This window comes from Phyllobates terribilis, unplaced genomic scaffold, assembly GCF_046119375.1.
Source record: "Phyllobates terribilis strain yellow unplaced genomic scaffold, ASM4611937v1 Scaffold_13__5_contigs__length_258822181, whole genome shotgun sequence".
Lineage (NCBI taxonomy): Eukaryota > Metazoa > Chordata > Amphibia > Anura > Dendrobatidae > Phyllobates > Phyllobates terribilis.
In genome coordinates, this window is record NW_027362773.1 from 122,205,511 (window position 1) to 122,225,502 (window position 19,992).

Sequence of the window (19,992 nt, forward strand, 5' to 3'; positions counted from 1 at the left end):
GCGTCCGTCTCTTGTTTTTTCTGGGGTTCTTCTTGGCTGCAATGATGGGATCCATCTTATTCTTCGACACAAAAGGAAGATTACATAATCCTGTGTGCGAAATAGAATAATACTATGTTATGAAATTTCATAGTTTTAGCACTTCAGTGATTATATATATCGGTTATTTATGCATATGTGTTAGCAAATTGATATTGTCACCCCCAGACATGATTATGATTTACATGTGCATTTCTATCTAGTCTACCTGTTTTGTTCTATTTTTTCACATGGCAGTTCCTCCTGATGTTTTTATCTCTCATCAATCTGCTTGTAATTTTTAAATAATAAAGACTATTTTTTGCACGTTATGGACGTTATCATCATTATTTAGGCGACGCAGTGGTCTCTCCCCTGAACGCTATATATAATGATTTGTCCTTTAGATGGTCCCAAATCTGACAGCCACTATTACTACACTGTGTTCCAAATTATTATGCAAATAATATTTTCTCAGATTTTCCCAAATTACCTATATGAATTGCAGTCATTGTAATTTTCCAGTCAAATAACTATTAGAGTACAATTGAAAGGTTTTTGTACAAACTGCCTATGATAACAGTATATTTTTTAAAAAATGAAAAACTCAAACTGCGCTCAAAATGCATGTTCCAAATTATTATGCACAGCAGAGTTTTCAACCTTTTCATTTTAATAAAGAACAAAAAAATGGTCATTTTTGAAATTATAAGCATTAGCAGGTTATTACAAACTGAAATCAAACAGTTTTCAACTAAAAATTTTATTCTAGGTGATGTTACATTTGCACATAGGACCGCTTGTTCGAAAGGAGCTTCTGAACTCTCTCGCCCATTGAATTTGTCAGGTTTTGGATGGTTTCTGCTTTAATTGTTTTGCATGAGGACAGAATACCCTCCCAGAGCTGTTGATTAGATGTGAACTGCCTCCCGACATCATAGACACTCCTTTTGATGATGCTCCAGAGGTTCTCAATGGGGTTGAGGTCAGGGGAGCATGGGGGCCACACCATAAGTTTGTCCCCTTTTATGCCCATAGCAGCCAGAGATGCAGATGTGTTATGTGCTGCATGAGACGGGGCATTATCATGCATGAAAATGATCTTGCTGCGGAATGCACGGTTCTTCTTCTTGAACCATGGCAGGAAGTGCTGTTTGAGAAACTCAACATACATTATGGAGTTCATCTTTACCCCTTCAGGGATCCTAAAAGGGCCGACAATCTCTCTCCCCATGATTCCAGCCCAAAACATTACTCCACCTCCTCCTTGTTAGCACCGTAGCCGTGTTTGCATTGGGTGTCCATCAACCAGCCATCCTCCACTCCATCCATCTGGACCATCGAGATCATTTCATGCATGATAATGCCCCGTCTCATGCTGCACATAACACATCTGCATCTCTGGCTGCTATGGGCATAAAAGGGGACAAACTTATGGTGTGGCACCCATGCTCCCCTGACCTCAACCCCATTGAGAACCTCTGGAGCATCATCAAAAGGAGTGTCTATGATGGCAGGAGGCAATTCACATCTAAGCAACAGCTCTGGGAGGGTATTCTGTCCTCATGCAAAACAATTAAAGCAGAAACCATCCAAAACCTGACAAATTCAATGGACGAGAGAGTTCAGAAGCTCCTTTCGAACAAGGGGTCCTATGTGCAAATGTAACATCACCTAGAATAAAGTTTTGAGTTGAAAACTGTTTGATTTCAGTTTGTAATAACCTGCTAATGCTTATAATTTCAAAAATGACAATTTTTTTGTTCTTTATTAAAATGAAAAGGTTGAAAACTCTGCTGTGAATAATAATTTGGAACACGCATTTTGAGTGCAGTTTGAGTTTTTTATTTTTTTAAAAATATACTGTTATCATAGGCAGTTTGTACAAAAACCTTTCAATTGTACTCTAATAGTTATTTGACTGGAAAATTACAATGACTGCAATTCATATAGGTAATTTGGGAAAATCTGAGAAAATATTATTTGCATAATAATTTGGAACACAGTGTATTATACATATGAAGATGTCTAGTATTTATTTACATGTTTGGCTGATTTCTGCTAGCTATCTTTATAGCGTATAACACGACAGAGTTCTCACCGATGTTTTATCGGATTGCACTCGGACTAATGTTATCCTACGGGGCAGTGCTGATCTGCGATTATTTTCTCATGTCGATATGGTATGCTGCAAATGTCACGCCAGGTGTGGGAAAGACTTAGTGCTACACAAAGGGAAGAGGGAAAGGGACCCCAGACCCTAGGGAAAGGGGGAAGTGGAGACCTCCTAGTCTGGTTTAGTGTCACCCTGTCTCAACTAGCGACCCTATATTGGCTTTTCACCAATCGCCGCACGCGTGCCTCGCCCTGACTTTCCCTGGCGTATGGCTAAGGCTAGGGAAGGGAGGAGATGAGCACTAGTCCACCTCACTAAACTCTATAGACAACAAGGGTAGACAAACATTGAGAGATTTCTTAGCTTTAGACGACTCCAGACAAATGCGCACTCGGCCTCAAGCTCCAGAGAGGACGAAGTACTGCTCTTGCTAAGCCTTCACAAGTAGTAATGAATATAGCCGGCACCTCCCTCTCAGATACACCAGGTATTTATACACCCAGGCCAGGGGGCTAAGTAGCCAGAGGGAGGTAGCCACTTGGTCCTAGAGACAGCCTCTCATCTAAGAAGATGCCTGTAATGCCAAACGTAGAGATCTACTGCAACCAACTGCAGGGCGACTGTCTGCCACCTCTGATACACCCGTGACAGTACCCTCCCCCCCTACAGGTGGACTCCGGACACTCAGCGCCGGGTTTCTCAGGAAAAGAGCTGTGAAATGAGCAAACCAATCTGGGAGCGTTCACCTCTGACGCTGAAACCCACACCCTCTCCTCTGGATCCTAGCCTTTCCAGTGCAGCAAGTATTGCAGAGAACGATGTTGGAGACGAGAATCTACAATTCTCAAAATCTGGAACTCCAGGTTACAATCAACCATTACTGGGGGTGGTTGTAGAGGTGAGGGCTCAAGAGGTTCAACATACTTTTTGAGTAAGGACATGTGGAACACATTGTGGACCTTAAGGGCCTGAGGAAGTTCAAGACGAAACGCTGCTGGGTTAATGACAGTGGTTATTTTATAGGGACCAATAAACCTAGGTCCCAGCTTCCAAGATGGAACTTTCAATCTTATATTCCTAGGAGACAACCACACAGTCATTCACATTCAGGTCCAGACCTGGCCAGTGTTTTCTGTCAGCCAGATGTTTATACCTGTCTCCCATGATCTTTAAATTACTCAGGACACCCTGCCATACCGAGGAGCGTGACGAAGCGAACCGTTCCTCCTCAGGAACTCCTGAAGCTCCTCCCCCACTAAAGGAACCAAACTGTGGGTGATAACCGTTTGCACTGAAGAATGGTGACCTACCAGTGGATTCTTGACAATGATTATTAATGGCAAATTCTGCCAGCGGTAAGTAGAATGCCCAATCCTCCTGATTTTCAGAGACTAAACACCTGAGGTAGGTCTCCAAATTCTGATTGACACCCTCCGTCTGACCATTTGACTGAGGGTTGAAGGCAGAGGAAAAGGACAGATGCACTCCCAGTCAAGAACAGAATGCCTTCCAGAACTTGGAAACAAACTGGATCCCCTGATCTGACACCACATCGGAGGGAACCCCGTGTAGCTTCACAATCTCATTTATGAACACCTGAGAAAGTGTCTTGGCATTTGGTAGTGCAGGCAATGCGACGAAGAGAACCATTTTACTGAACCTATCTACTACTACCAAAACCACCGTTTTGCCTGCAGATACCAGTAGATCAGTAAAAAAAAACATGGACAAGTGTGTCTATGGCCTACTAAGGATAGGTAGCGGAAGAAGAGTACCAGACGGACGAATATGTGAAACCTTGTAACGCGTGCAAATACTACAAGCAGCTATGTGTTCAATCACATCCCGATGCAACCCCGGCCACCAAAAACGACAAGAGAGGAGGTCCGCGGTTGCCTTCCCACCTGGATGCCCAGCAAGCACAGAGTTATGATGTTCCTTAATTACTTTGCGGCATACATCAGATGGTACAAATAAGTTTCCTGAAGGGCACGAAGCATGGGCATCCCCCTGTGCCTCCAACACCTCACCCTCCAGTTCAGGATAAAGTGCTGAAATGACTACCCATTTCTATAATATTGAGGCAGGGTTCTCATTGTCACCACCACCAGGGAAGCTCCGGGACAAAGCATCAGCCTTGACATTTTTGACCCCTGGACGAAAAGTGACAACAAAATTGAACCTAGTAAAAAACAGGGACCATCTGGCTTGCCTAGGGTTGAGACATTTAGCTGACTGGAGATATGACAGGTTCTTATGGTCAGTAATAAGACAATTTTTTAGAGAAGAAGGCGCATGGACGCCATTTACCAGGGGACGGACCCTGAGACAACAGAGCCCCAACCCCGACATCCGACGCATCAATCTCCACAATAAAGGGTTGAGAAACATCGGGTTGACTGAGTATAGGTGCAGTGGCAAAATGATTCTTTAAAGAAGAAAAAGCCTGGAGGAAAGCATCCAACCATTTGGAAAAATCAGACCCCTTCTTAGTCATGTCAGTAAGTGGTTTCACAATTACAGAGTAATTTTGGATGAATTTCTGGTAAAAATTAGAAAAGCCCAGAAAACATTGTAGAGCCTTCAAGTTCTTGGGATTTTCCCAGTCAAGGACTGCACAGAATCCATCCGAAAACCCAAAGATGACAACAAGTACCCCAAAAACTGCACCTCCTGAGCAGCAAAAACACATTTTTTTAGTTTGGCATAAAGATTGTTATCCCTTAATATCTGGAGCACCTGCTTAACATGCCCCCGATGAGTCTCAAAATCAGGTGAGTAAACCAAAGTATCATCCAGATAAACCACCACAAACCTCCCCACCAAATGATGGAAAATATCATTTATGAAATGCTGGAATATCGCAGGTGCATTGGTCAAATCAAAAGGCATAACCAGACTCTCTAAATGTCCTTCAGGAGTATTGAATGCTGTTTTCCATTCACCCCCTTCTTTGATTCTAAACAGGTTATAGGCTCCCCTTAAATCCAGCTTGGAGAAAACCTTAGCTCCCACAACCTGGCTGAACAATTCAGGAATCAGAGGAAGAGGGTACGGATGGTAATTTAATTTAATTCCCAGAAATCTAAACAGGGAAGTAGACCGCCATCTTTTTTCTTCACAAAGAAAAACCCTGCCGCCACAGACAAAGATGTGGGTCTGATATGTCCCTTCTCCAGACTTTCCGCAATGAAATCCTTCATGGCTTGTTTCTCATTGCCAGAAATATTATACATTCTGGACTTCGGTAGTTTAGCTTCGGGGGTCAGGTTTATAGGACAGTCATAAGCACGATGAGGAAGCAAATCCTGACACCCCTTCTCAGAAAAAAAGTCCTCAAAACCAGACAGAAAAGTAGGTAATAAGCAAGGGAAATATCTAAACAGTTCTCCTGGCAGCAATCTCCCCATTCAATAATCTCCCCGGTTTGCCAATCCACCAACGGATTATATTTAACAAGCCAAGAGATACCCAAGACAATCGGTGTGGGAAGATTATCCAGGACATAGCACGGAATTATTTCACAATGAACTGACCCCACCCTCAGTTTTACATTATGTACAATCTGAGTAAATGCTTTCTGTGCAAGTGGCGCCGAGTCGATGGCAAAAATGGAAATAGGTTCAGCTAAAGCACAGCAAGCAAGACCATGAGTTTTCACAAACTCAGCATCCACCATGCTGACTCCGGCTCCACTGTCAACAAACACAGAAATTTTCTCGGTTTTGCTCTCTAGCACCACCTCTGCTGTAAGGACAAAGCGGGAACTGCAGTTTGGCCACAAATGCACCCCTTGTTTATCCAACTCCAGACTACCAAGATTTAATCGAGTCTCCTTTTGTTTAGGAATTGAAGGACAGGTCCCAACAAAATGTCCCTTTTTCCCACAAAAAAAACATACGCCTTTTTTCTTGCGAATCTCCGGGGAGATGTATGATGCAGATGTAAGGTGCCTCAGCAAGGTAGTCATGGGTGAGCTGTAGTCCAGGCTCGATCTGGCACCCTACAGACAATACGTGTCCTCCATCTGATGTGTGGCTGTGTATGTAGTGCTCTCCACTTACTTCAGACCATCTGATTGCGGCTGTCTCCAGGCATTTCTCTTCTGGGACCAGGGCAGCAATAAATTCAGAGAACACGAGGTTCTTAACCATAACTTGAATTTTGCTTGGGAAAGAGGAATATGTACAATATTTACAGGCAGATATAATGGATAAGGCCCGACAGGTTATCATTTCCCTCACAGGCGCTGGCAACATTTTCAGCCCTGGTTCCCTCTTTAAGTGAAGCATCTCTGTGACTCTAATCTCTAGCCCAAGAGAATCTTCCTCACAATCGACAGTGTTTCTGGATCCTATATCCCCCCCACGTCTTAGCCTGGAGTCCTATCTTCCTCTGCTGCCTGCAGACTGAAAGTGCCCCGGGTCCTCCATACCTCCGTTGAGTTTCTCCGGCCGGCTAACAGGACTCTTTCATAGGGAGATCTTCACACTGGTGATCCTACTGTCTAGGATACGGAGCTCCCGTCTACCCTAGCAGCCACCATATAATTAAGCTGCCCGTACAGTTCTCTGTCCAAACTCTCACTGAGTTCTTTCTGGAAACACCACAGGTTTTCCTAGAGTGCCCACCCTCTGTAGGCTGTCCTTTTACTCAATTAGCTCCTCACTATCACCCTGCTAGCAGACTCTTACTAACAGCTGTACCCGACAGTGGCATCTTGTGGCTGGTTACAAGTACTGCAGCCCACAAGGAATTATGTTAAACTAAGCTCTAGACATACTCAATGTCTGACCATGGCACCAAGTTCCCCCTCTACTCTACGGACTGGACCACTGCAGCTAACCCCTTAGCTTGGCCTAACAACAGTTCAGAGAGGACTAACTACGGGAACATTTTCTTTAACTACTTCAGTGCCAAAGAAAGGTTACATCCTTCCTCACTATTACACAGAGACACCCCCTAACTGCATGGATTCCTCCACCTCCCCCAGTACTGGTTCACCCCCAGACTGCTCCCCTGGCAGAGGTACATAACCCTGACAAGAAGGCCCTGGAGAAGGTGGTCTCACCCGTCTATCTGAAGGTGTCTATCAAGACGTATAGCCAACGACATGACAGCCTCCAAGGACTGAGGGGTATCATATACTGCCAAGGCATCTTTCAACCTTTCAGTAAGCCCCTCACAAAATTGACTTCTAAGGGCTGTGTCATTCCATTTGGAATCCGTTGCCCATCTACGGAATTCTTTACTGCATGTCTCCACTGACTGATTCCCCTGCCTAAGGCGACGTAGCCTAGACTCAGCCAAGGCGACTTGATGAGGGTCATAATAGATGAGGGCCAGAGCCCCGAAAAATCCCTCCACAGACTGGAGACAAACCGAGTCCTGCGGTAAAGAAAACGCCCAGGATTGAGAATCTCCCTGCAGTAGAGAGAGCATAATACCAACCCGTTGGTCCTCATTTCTGGAGGAGTTGGGGCGAAGTTTAAAATACAGTTTGCAGGCCATCTTGAATACAAAAAACTTGTCCCTACCTCCATAAAACCCTTCCGGGAGGGCAACCTTGGGTTCAGGGTGGGCAGGCCTACCTGCAGAGAACCCCATTGGCGGCCTGTCGCCACTGATACTGTGGTTGAACCTCACAGTGGAGGTCATTCACCTCCAGAGACAGATGGTGGACCTGTTCTGTGAGCTCTGCAACTGCACCCAGCTGGCTATAATGTTATGCCAGGTGTGGGAAAGACTTAGTGCTACACAAAGGGAAGAGGGAAAGGGAGTCCAGACTCTAGGGAAAGGGGGAAGTGAAGAGCTCCTAGTTTGGTCTAGTGTTAACCTGTCTCAACTACCGACCCTATATTGGCTCTTCACCAATCGCAGCACGCGTGCCTCACCCTGTCTTTCCCTGGCGTATGGCTAAGGCTAGGGAAGGGAGGAGACGAGTACTAATCGATCTCACTAAACTCTATAGACAACAAAGGTAGATTGCTTAGCTTTAGACGACTCCAGACAAATACACATTCGGCTTCAAGCTCCAGACAGGACGAAGTACTGCTCTTGCTAAGCCTTCACAAGTAATGATGAATATCACCAGCACCTCCCTCTCAGTTGTTATTTATAATGTATTGTATTTTTAGCTTTGCTTTGTATTTGTTTTGTGTTAGGCGTCAGTTTGGTGCTGGATTTGAAATGGGTCCAGGACCTTCTGTGGTCTCCCACTTCAGTCCAGCCAGGGCTGATGTTGCTCAGCATCACCTTCAGCCCCAACACCTAGCTGGTCCACGAGCACTGTTTGTCTCCCAGGTAGTTGTGCCTAGCAATGTTAAGCCTGGGTTGCAGAGGGAGACAGGGCTTATCCCGGTATTCTGGAGGGGTCCGGCTGGGCATATTAAAGATGCTTTATCTACCAGAGAAATCCCAACCTCTCTGGAGGAGTTAATATCTCTCGCTGACCGTATTGACTTGCGTCATGCGGAACACAAGTTAGAGCTGGAGGTTGCCAAACCTCAGTATCTGTTGGCACCATCCGCCTTTAGACCCATTTTCAAACCCAAGACGCTGGACCCGGAGCCTAAGGCTACGGATGTACCCCGGTCAAAGTCGAGTTTCTCTCGTTCCCGTTCTGCACATATCTCGGAGCACCCCGTAAATAAGGGTTCCAAGCAGCCGGTAAAACGAGTAGGTCTTACCACCGTTGGTGGGGGTACATTAAATTCTGGGTCCCCTTCCTCCAAGTTATCATATAAGGTGATCTTGTCCTTCGGTAAATCTGCAGTTACTGCCAAGGAGTGGGTGGACTCTGGTGCTGAGGGCAATTTTTTATCATCTACATTTGCCCAGAGACATGCCATCTCTACTGAGCCACTCTCTAGTCCAATAAACATTAGTGTTGCCAATGGTTCACTCCTGGATGTGCAAATCACCCACCGGTCGATCCCTCTCACCATGTCATTTCCTCAGGGCCACCGGGAGGTTATCTCTTTTCTTATCATTCCAGGTGGATTAGACGAGGTGTTGTTGGGTCTCCCCTGATTACGTTGTCATTCTCCACACATTGACTGGAGGTCGGGGAGAATTTCTTCCTGGAGAGGGAATTGTGCATCTCAGTGTTTGGGCAAAGTCACCCGGAGGGTAGTCTCTGATGCTTCTATCATTGCGACATCCGGTACAGATTCCTTGTCTGTTTCCAGGACCCGGTCCTTGTCTGATTATGTCGCAAAGAACTCTCAGAAAGAGAGGGTGGCTGCAGTGTCTTCCAACCCGGGTTCTGTCGGGGAGGATGTTTGTTTCCCCTAATCTATGGAGTATGGTGCTCTCCTGGGCTCATGCCCCTAAGACCGGAGCTCACCTGGGGGTCAAACGTACCACTAAGTCCCTTCTACGGTCCTATTGGTGGCCCCGGTGGCGCCAGGACGTCAAGGACTTTGTTCTCACGTGTCCCGTCTGTGCGAGAGATAAATCTTTTCGCCAGAGACCGGCGGGTCCTTCCTCCCTGTCACCCATGAAGGATCCTACGCATAGAGAACCAGTTGTCACTGCTTCCCATCCTAAAAAAGGGCACCCTGTACACCGGAGAGGTCACTGTTTCATGAATCCTCTCTGTGACCTGTTGGACCACATCCTTGCCCACCCAGCTCATGGAGGAGAATGAGCATCAGGTGGAGGGGAATGTTAAAGGGGGGGTAAAGTTAGGCAACAGTTTGGTGCTGGATTTGAAATGGGTCCAGGACCTTCTGTGGTCTCCCATTTCTGTCCAGCCAGGGCAAATGCTGCTCAGCATCACCATCAGCCCCAACACCTAGCTGGTCCACGAGCACTGTTTGTCTCCCAGGTAGTTGTGCCTAGCAATGTTAAGCCTGGGTTGCAGAGGGAGACAGGGCTTGTGGAATCCAGGATTTGCCGCACTGAGCATATCCGTGACCTGGCGGATCATGATTGGTGGGTTGGCACCCACCTGACCCGGTGACCTGGCACCCCCTGATTGGTCACGGGTGTCGTCACCAATGGTGGGACAGTGGGGCAGGGCTTAATCTTTAAAAGGCCCGCCCACAAACAAACGCCTGTGAGCTATATAGAGCGGGTTTGCTCAGTCCGGTAGCACGCCGGCTGAGTGCTCGAATATCCAGCGGGAATCACACCCGCACGCTAGCGCCGTCTCCTATAGCGCCTGGGCTACTGACAGGGCTACTGCTCCTAGTCAGGTCACACGTCTCCCTGCTTTTTCTTGGAGATTGTGTGAACCGCTTTAGCGCCAATCCCCATAGCGTAGCGCCTGTATCAAAGACAGGGCTACTGCTTTTCCCACGGTCGCACGTCTCCCTGCGGTTCTTGGAGATTGTGCGATCCGTCTTACCCTTCCGTGTGCTTTTACACGAAGGGCTAAGATTGTTGTTAGGTGCGTAGCCGGTCGCTCTCCCTCCGTGCAGTTAACGGAGATAGAGCGTACCGCTTTACCCGTTCCTGTGTGAAGAAACACGGAAGGGTTTAACATTTAAGTTGTCGTTTGCCTTTCCACCCGGAAAGTGTTCGGCAGCAGTCCTCTAGGCTGCATCGCGGACCCCGGGTCGGTTGCATTCCATTAAATAAAGTTGTCTGCATCTGCCCCCCTAACAATATGTTTCTATTGTTTTCCATTTATTCTATGGTACTCATGCTGACTAACCTTTCCTTTCCCTTATAGGGTTAATATTCAGCTGAACTTTTAATTAACATGCTCTGCTTGCTGGTTTTTCCGGTTTGCAGCTTCATATGTGAATTTTCCTTCCATAGTAGCTATACCATGATTAAAGCGATGAGCTGTTGGTCTGTTTCTCCTTTTTTCTCAGATCTCATTTGGTGACCTGCTTCTACAGTTTTTAATGCGATCAATAAATTTCACTTTATATATATTTTTTTGGCTACCGCTAAAGGATTTTCTTGTTTTTCTGCTATTTGTCTCCTCTGGGACGGATCCATGCGCTGCCTAACAGATAAAGACTGCTAATTAATGTCTGGTGAGCTGACTATTCCTTTACCCCGCATTTCCCTTTGTTTTTTCTAGACTAGAAAATTAGTATACTATTTATCTCACCAAGTGAACAGTTTAAAATAAGTGCAGAACAAAAAAGGCACAATATATCGACATAACGGACTTTCTAAGAAGAGAAGAAGTGTTCAACTGCAAAGTAAGCAATGAATGCAGCTGGTGATTGATCCGTTCTTTATTGGCGTACAGTAGGTCTTTAACGGTATCAATTATTGCTGATGGTTGGTAGCTAATTGCTACTGTTAGCCTTTCATCCATATCTGCAATAAATCTGGTATAACAATGTCAAACGGTGAGGTTTTAACTTTTACAGAAATAACATTGCAACTTGAGGAATGACTATTGGCCATTATACACATGAGCAGTTCTCCTCCCTCTTCACTTATATTCTGGTCCAAATCTATGGCATAGAGAATATCAGCCGTGCCTTACACCATGCCAAGACAGACACAGTCACTTTGACATCTATCCCTCGGAGGTAGAGCTACAAATCCACTATTGGACTTGCAAATTCCAATTTTATTTTCTTCTTTTCTGTCCACAGGGCACTAACTAGAAAGTGATTTATAATGGGGTTTAATGACGTCCTAGAAATAGTTGGGGGACTAGGAAGATTTCAGGTGATCAACACTGCAATGCTTTTGATCCCAATGACTTTTATGGCTTCTCATAACTTTCTTCAAAATTTTACTGCTGCGATACCGGCGCACCGCTGTTGGGTACCTGGTGTGGATAATTCTACAGTTAATTATAACCAAAGTTACTTGGCTGCATTTATACCACTGGATGAGGATCAAAATGCCAAGAGTTGCATGCGGTTCACAAATTCTGAGCATCTTTATTGGAAAAATGGAACTTTTAAGAATCAAACTGAAGCTTGTAAAGATGGCTGGGTCTATGATAAGAGTGCCTTCTCCTCCACTATCGTCACTGAGGTATGTGCAAATTCTGTTTATCCATCTATTATGATACCAGTATTCCTTTCATGTTCATTCCATGTTTTTTTGTGTAAAGTCCTTTTAAAGGGATCCTGTCATCAGTTTCATGTTACCCTACTACCGGCAGCATAAATCCGAGCTTGGCTGCGCAGTTGCAGATATGTGTGTTTAACTCTGAAACGCTGCGGCATTTCAGAGAACACATAATATGAAAAAGGGAATAAAAGGATTTTCAGGATCCTAAAATTATTACTAGCCCTATAAATATTTTGTTATAATACATTCTCTGTCAGGAGTATTGCTATAAAACACAGGGTGTCCCTCTAACCTCACTGAATACTTAAAGAGGTTGTCCACTATCCCTCGGATAGACCATCAATGTCTGATCTTCTGGGGTCCGACACCCGGCACCCCCGCCGATCAGCTGCTATAGGTTCCGCCGCCACCCAGAAGTACTTACTTGCTGAGCTTAGTCCTACACATCCACCTCCTATTCTGCCCCCCTGCAGTCACTACATGTAGACGGCCAAGCTTGGCAATTAAGTACTTCCGGTCGTCGGTGGCACTGATAACAGCTGATTGGTGGAGGTGCCGGGTGTCGGACCCTGGCCGATCAGACATTGATGACATATCCTAAGAATGTCCTAAGGATAGGCCATCAATGTAAAAGTAGTAGACAACCGCTTTAACCCCTTTCTGATGCTTCAGAGGCCCCTTCAGAGGCTGTGCGGGTGCGATCGCCGCCGGGTGTCAGCTGATTCTCACAGCTGACACCCGGTACTAGGTGCCACGAGCAGTGCTGCACCGCTCCCGGCAGATTAACCCCAGAAATTCTGCGATCGAAGTCGATCGCAGCATTCTGGGAGCAAGGAGAGGTAAGCGTTTCCTCCGAGTTCTCCGGTTTCCTCCCACACTCCAAATGTTATGATCTGCAACATGTACTAAGGAAAGATAAGGGAAAACTGTCCCTACAGTAAGACTAAGCTGAATCCCTACAATGTAGCGGGCTGCCTGTTCCTAGCGAACAGACCCACCTTAGTCCTCGGCTAGTCTGAACGAAGACCTATTGCTATGATCTGCAACATGTACTAAGGAAAGATAAGGGAAAACTGTCCCTACAGTAAGACTAAGCTGAATCCCTACGATGTAGTGGGCTGCCTGTTCCTAGCGAACAGACCCGCCTTAGTCCTCGGCTAGTCTGGACGAAGACCTATAGCATAAGGGGAGGGGTCCCTAAAAGAACTAAGGACTGGGACAAAAATGGGACACCTCCTAAACAGAGAAGTTGTTGCAGAACACAAAAAGACAAACAGACAAAAAAGTACTAGAGGTCCCAGAAGGACCAAATGAATTGACAGAGAAGGCACAGAAGCACCTGGCTAGAGAAACAGTCAAACACTGAAGTCCAGCACAGCCAAAAGGGCGGAGCTAGAATATAAAGGCAGATGGTCACGTGACCGCAAAACACAAGATGGAAAAAACAAACAGGAGGGTTCTAACACCAAAGACATATTGATAGGGAATGTAGATTATGAGCCCCAATGGGGACAGCGATGATAATGTATGTAAAGCGCTGCGGAATATGTTGGCGCTATATAAAAATAAAGATTATTATTATTAAGTGCGATCTTCTTACCTTGTATCCGGCATCCCGCGCTGTGAGTGCTGGTTACGGATAGTTGTCATGATGACCCGATGTCGTCATGATGACATCTGGGTCACCAGACATCAGGAAGTTAGGTAGATCGTGCTTAGTGCACAATCTACCTAACTTGAGTGTGCAGAACTGACAGCCTTCATAGCATAGAGATGCCCCTGCAGCTGCTGCGTCTCAATGCTATGCAAGCGATCAGCCTGCAAAACATGAAAGTCCTATAGTGGGACAAAGTATAAAAGTAAAAAAAAAGTGTCAGAAAGTGAAAAAAAAGTGTAAAAATATTTAAAAAAATATGAAAAAATAATCCAAAAAAATAAAAATATACTGTACCCATAAATAAATATTATTATGAAAAAAACAAAACAATAAAAGTACACATATTTGGTATCGCTGTGTCCGAAACAACGTGACCTATAATACTGTCCCACTAGTTAACCCCTTTAGTGAACACAGTAAAAAAAATAATAAAAAAACAAGCAAAAAAGATAGTTTATCATCATACTGCCAAGCAAAAAATGGAATAGAACGCGATCAAAAAGACGAATGTAAATAAAAATGGTACCGCTGAAAATATCATCTTGTCCCGCAAAAAACAAGCCATCATACAGCTCCATCAGCCTAAAAATAAAAAAGTTATAGCTCTCAGAATAAAGCAACACACAAAAAAAATCTTTTTTCTATATAAGTTTTTATTTTGTAAAAGCGCCAAAACACAAAAAAATTATATAAATGTGGTACCGCTGTAAACATACTAACCCGAAGAATAAAGCTGCCTTATCAATTTTACCACACGCGGAACGGCATAAAAAAAAAAAATTCCTGAAATGTTGGTTTTTGTTTATTCTGCCTCCCAAAAATTGGAGTAGAAAGCGATCAAAAAATGTCACGTGCCAGAAAATGGTACCAAGAAAAACATCAACTTGTCCCGCAAAAAACAAGCCCTTGCATGTTTCTATCTGCCGAAATATGGAAAAATTATAGCTCTCAAAATATGGCGATGCGAAAACTAGTCTTTGCAAAAAAAAGTTTTTTTTAGTGTGTGACAGCTGTCAATCATAAAAACCCGATATAAATCTGGTATCGCTGTAATGGCACCAACCCGAAGAATAAAGTCATCTAATCATTTATACCTCACAAAGAACGGTGTAAAAAATAAATGCTAGGGTTAGGGTTGTGCTAGGGTTAGGGTTTTGCTAGGGTTATGGTTGTGCTACAGTTAGAGTTGTGCTAGGGTTAGGGTTGTGCTAGGGTTAGGGTTGTGCTAGGGTTAGGGTTGTGCTAGGGCTAGGTTTGTGCTAGGGTTAGGGTTGTGCTAGGGTTACGGTTAGGATTGCATTAGGGTTAGGGCTGTATTAAGGTTAGGGTTAACTCACTACTTGAGTTTGCATTGCGTGCTCGGGTATGCACCGAGTATCGCAGGTGCTCGAGTGACATGCTTGTGTCTCCGCCTCATATGTTTCGTGGCTGTTATACAACCAAATAAAACACGCGGGGATTGCCTGCCATGCACGGACAATCCCGCATGGCTTTTTCTGGGTGTCTAGCAACCGTGAAACATGCTGGATGGGGACTCCAGCATCTCACTCGAGCACCCACGATACATGGTGCATACCCGAGTACCCGATGCAAACTCAAGTAGCGAGCACTTGCGCTCAAGACTAATGACAACTTATTCAATATGATGACCTAATGTTATCAAATTCTGTGTCATAAATCTGAGTTCAAAATGTTCACTATACCCCTTGATAAAATCCTTGAGGGGTTTAGTTTCCAAAATGGGGTCACTTGTGGGGGGTTTCCACTATTTAGGCGCATCAGGGGCTCCCCAAACGCGACATGTCCGCTCTCGATTCAAACCAATTTTGCATTCAAAAGGTCACACTGTGCTCCTTCCCTTCTGAACCCTGCCGTGCGCCCAAACAGTGTTTTTTCCCAACATATGGGGTATCGGCGTATTCAGGAGAAATTGCACAACAAATTGCATGGTGCAATTTCTCCTGTTACCCTTATTAAAATGCAAAATTAAGGTCTGAAAAATATTTTTGTGGGAAAAATGTGAAACTTTTATTTTTACGGCTGAATGGTATAAACTTCTGTGAAGCACCTGGGGGTTCAAGGTGCTCACCACACATCTAGATAAGTTCCTTGAGGGGTCTAATTTCCAAAATATGGTCAGTTGTGGCCAGTTACCACTGTTTAGGCACTTCAGGGGCTCTCCAAACACGACATGGCATCCGCTAATTATTCCAGCAAATTTTAGATTTAAAAAGTCAAATGGCGCTCCTTCCCTTCTGAACCCTGCTGTGTGCCCAAACAGTGGTTTGCCCCCACATATGGGGTATTGGCGTGTTCAGGAGAAATTGCACAACAAATTTTGGGGTCAATTTTTTCCTGTTACCCTTGCGAAAATAAAAAAATTTGAGTCCAAAGTAACATTTTTGTGAAAAAGTTAAATGTTCATTTTTTTCTTCCAAATTCCCAAAATTCCTGTGAAGCACTTAAAGGGTTAATAAAGTTCTTGAATGTGGTTTTGAGCACCTTGAGGGGTGCCGTTTTTAGAATGGTGTCACATTTGGGTTTTTTCTGTCATAAAGGCCCCTCAAAGTCACTTCAAATGTGATGTGGTCCCTAAAATATGGTTTTGTAAATTTTGTTGGAAAAATGAGAAATCGCTGGTCAACTTTTAACCCTTATAAAAAATTTGGGTTCCAAAATTGTGCTGTTGTAAAGTAGACATGTGGGAAATTTTATTTATTAACTATTTTGTGTGACATATCTCTTTGATTTAAGGGGATGAAAATTCAAATTTTGAAAATTGCTAAATTTTCACATTTTTTGCCAAATTTTAAATTTTTCACAAATAAACCCAAGTCATATCGAAGAAATTTTACCAATATAATGAAGTACAATATGTCACAAAAAAACAATCTCAGAATCAGTGGGATCCGTTGAAGCGTTCCAGAGTTATTACTTCATAAAGTGGCAGTGGTCAGAATTGTAAAAATTGGCCTGGTCATTAACATGCAAGCCACCTGGGGTAATGGGGTTAAAGGGTTGTCTCATCAAAAGTTGCTACAGCTTGTAGGGAAAATGTCTGACTGGTAAAGTTTCCCCTCCAAAAATCAACTAGTTGCTGGGGGAAACCTCCCAGCCAAACAAACATTTCCTTTGCAGGTGAAATGTAGTGCTACATGTCATAACAGGGTTTGCTGCACAAACAAAGTACATTTTTAAATGAATAGATCTTGGAATAATAATAAGTTCTACAAATGGATATGTTAAAAAATGTTCCTAAGCCGAGATAATCATATAAATGTGCCCCTCATGTGTACTGTGTTATGGCTGTGTCTGACTATGTAGAGCTCCTCTAGTTCATGGTCTTCACATACCGCAGCTCCTGGCCAGAGGAGATAGCATAAGTCACTTGTGATAAGTGAGTATAAAGACGAAACAGTAATGACTTGAAGCTGCTGTTTTATTAGATAGCACATTTCTCTTCCTGAGGTAACACATTTCACTGGCTGTTTTATCACAGAAGTGAGTGTTTCTGCCATGTCTCCAGCCTCTGAGCTCATCATAAATAAAGTCAGTAACAAAGGAGCTCTAGCAGCCACTGAGCTTATATGTCATTGACTTTTTTTTAGCATGAGCTCACAGCACTGGTTACATAGCCGAAACACTCCCTCCTGTGTTAAAACAGGGAAATGTGTTACCTCAGAAAGCAGCAGTTGCGAGGTCCTGCTGTTTTGTCTGTATACTTTCTTATCATAAGTGATTTATGCACGGGCACATTTATAAAATCATCATAGAAGGGGAACAATTTTTTTAAACCTGCTATAATTATTCTACGATCTATTACCGTATATACTCAAGTATAAGCCGACCCGAATATAAGCCGAGGAACCTAATTTTACCACAAAAAACTGGGAAAACTTATTGACTCAAGCATAAGCCTAGGGTGGGAAATGCAGCAGCTACTGGTAAATTTCCCCATCCTGGTAAGTATTGCCCCCTCATTCCCAATCCTGGTAAGCATGGCCCCCTCTTCCCCAATCCTGATATGCATGGTCCCCTCATCCCCCATCCTCGTATGCATGGCCCCCTCATCCACGATCCTCGTATGTATGACCCCCTCATCTCCCATCCTGGTATGCATGGCCCCCTCATCCACCATCCTCGTATGCATGGCCCCCTCATCACCCACCTCATATGCATGGCCCCCTCATCCCCCATCCTCGTATGCACAGCCCCCTCATCCACCACACTCGTGTGCATGGCCCCCTCATCCCCCATCCTGGTATGTATGGCCCCCTCATCCTCCAATCCTGGTATGCATGGCCCCCTCATTCCACAATCCTGGTATACATGGCCCCCTCATCCCCCAATCCTGGTATGCATGATCTCATCATCCCCCAATACCCCTCATCCCCTCTAATTAAAAAGTACTTTGTTGGTGGGACAACCCCTTTAAATCAGATAAATGCATGAGTCTGTCAGATCATGAGTCCTGATTTATTCACACAGATTGTCTTCAGGAGACTAAACCTTAAAATATTACCTCCACTTAAGGCCTCATTCAGACGTCCAGTTTTTTCCTTCGAGTGCTATCCATGGTTTTCACAGATAGCGCTCGTACCTGTGATAGTCTATGGGGCCATTCACATGTCTGTAAGTTTTCCCAGACCGGTCATTCCGCAGAAAATCGTGGAGACATGTCCTATTTTTAATATGAGCGTCGGATCAAAATCAGCAATGCAAGTCTATGGGTCCATGAAAAAATATGACCGCACTGGGATGACATCCAGGTGTGGTCCGATTGTCAGAGACTGTCACAGAGGAGCAGATGGAGAACCTTTTTTTTTCTCCATGTGCGAGGAGAAAAACTGATGATACTCTGACCACACTCTGATCAAAGTCTAATTGGTCTGTTTTTCTCATTTGTAAAAAATACTGACATGTGTAAGAGGCCTAAGGTTGAACATGCTGTAATCGGCAGAATTGGCTGACCATTGGTTGACCAAATCTTCCTTGAAAGATGATGTTCTCTAGGAGAAAAGCCAACACCAGTACTGTTTGGCATCGGATTTCACTTCTCTCCCCAATAAAAACATATGAACTCGCAACCATGCTGAAAGTTCATGTTTCGGAGCAAATTATAGGAGTAGCTTTCGACCAACTGCTATCACATGTGCATAGCCAATTTTAGACCTGACTGCAATCATTTCCCTATTTTCCCACATATCGGCATGGCTGACACAAGGTAAGCATGCCTGATTTCATTATTTTTAACACATCCATGCCTCCTGTAATCTTCTTGCTTGGGCCAGACATCCCTTTTTAAGAATTCAATAAACTTATGTTGCTTTGTGTGATATGACTTAAAGTTTTCTCTCTCTCCCGCAGTGGGACTTAGTCTGTAACCATCGTAAAATGAGGCAAGTAGCTCAATCAATTTACATGGCCGGGGTGTTGGCTGGAGCTTTCATGCTCGGGAGTTTGTCTGACAGGTAATCTTACATAATATGTATTTATGGTGGTTCAGGTGGTGGGTACACATTTAGAGCGCAGTCAGACAGCCATATAACATGGATGATGATCGCATCGCAGTGCACGAACTGGCCGGCGGCTCTCCTCACCCAAGTGTGACAGCTACATAGAAATACCGGCTGTCATGCTTGGGTCAGGAGAGCCGCCAGCCAGCTCGATCATCGTGCAGAGACAAGTCTGGCGGAAGGCACAATCGGCTGAAAAAATTAACAAGGCTAGAAAAAAGGTTAACCGAGTCATATCAAATTTCGTGTCACGGAACAGGGGGGGGGGGTTGGCAGTAAGGCATCTACATTTAGAAGACAGCTCAGAAAAATGTTGGTGGCCAGATGGGGGACACTTGAATAATGTGGGGATAGATCTATGGACTTTGACACTGGAAGGGGGCATCGGCCAAGCATTATTTTTCAAGGAAAGGGGGGGTCTCGAGAATTTGAGGAGGTCAAATGTTCTCGTGTTGGTGTGCGTCAAGGTCCTTGAAGTTGGTAAAATTTTGGTTGGGGCATTCATCAAGACTAGGATCCCTTGGGATACTTTGGTTGGGGCCTGGTGATTTTTGGGGCTTGCGGCAAAAGAATGCCGGGCCCCTGGTTGGAGGTTATCCGTTTATAAACCCTTTGGGGTTATGGGTTCTACTGAGCCTGTGGTAGCAGCTGAGAGTAATTACTGGCTGGTTAATTGGTTGGTCACC

The 19,992-nt window shown here is 44.5% G+C and overlaps 1 protein-coding gene across 1 annotated transcript in view; it reads left to right on the plus strand.

Moving 5' to 3' along the window:
• The first annotated feature begins 10,871 nt into the window (after window positions 1–10,871).
• The window catches only part of LOC141174584 (solute carrier family 22 member 6-A-like), a 61,928-nt gene continuing 52,807 nt past the window's right edge, over window positions 10,872–19,992 (plus strand). The window contains exons 1-2 of the mRNA XM_073659526.1: window positions 10,872–12,094; window positions 19,158–19,261. Of these exons, the coding sequence (XP_073515627.1) occupies window positions 11,729–12,094; window positions 19,158–19,261 (470 nt within the window). The 5' untranslated portion in view covers window positions 10,872–11,728. The remainder of the gene's footprint in view (window positions 12,095–19,157; window positions 19,262–19,992) is intronic.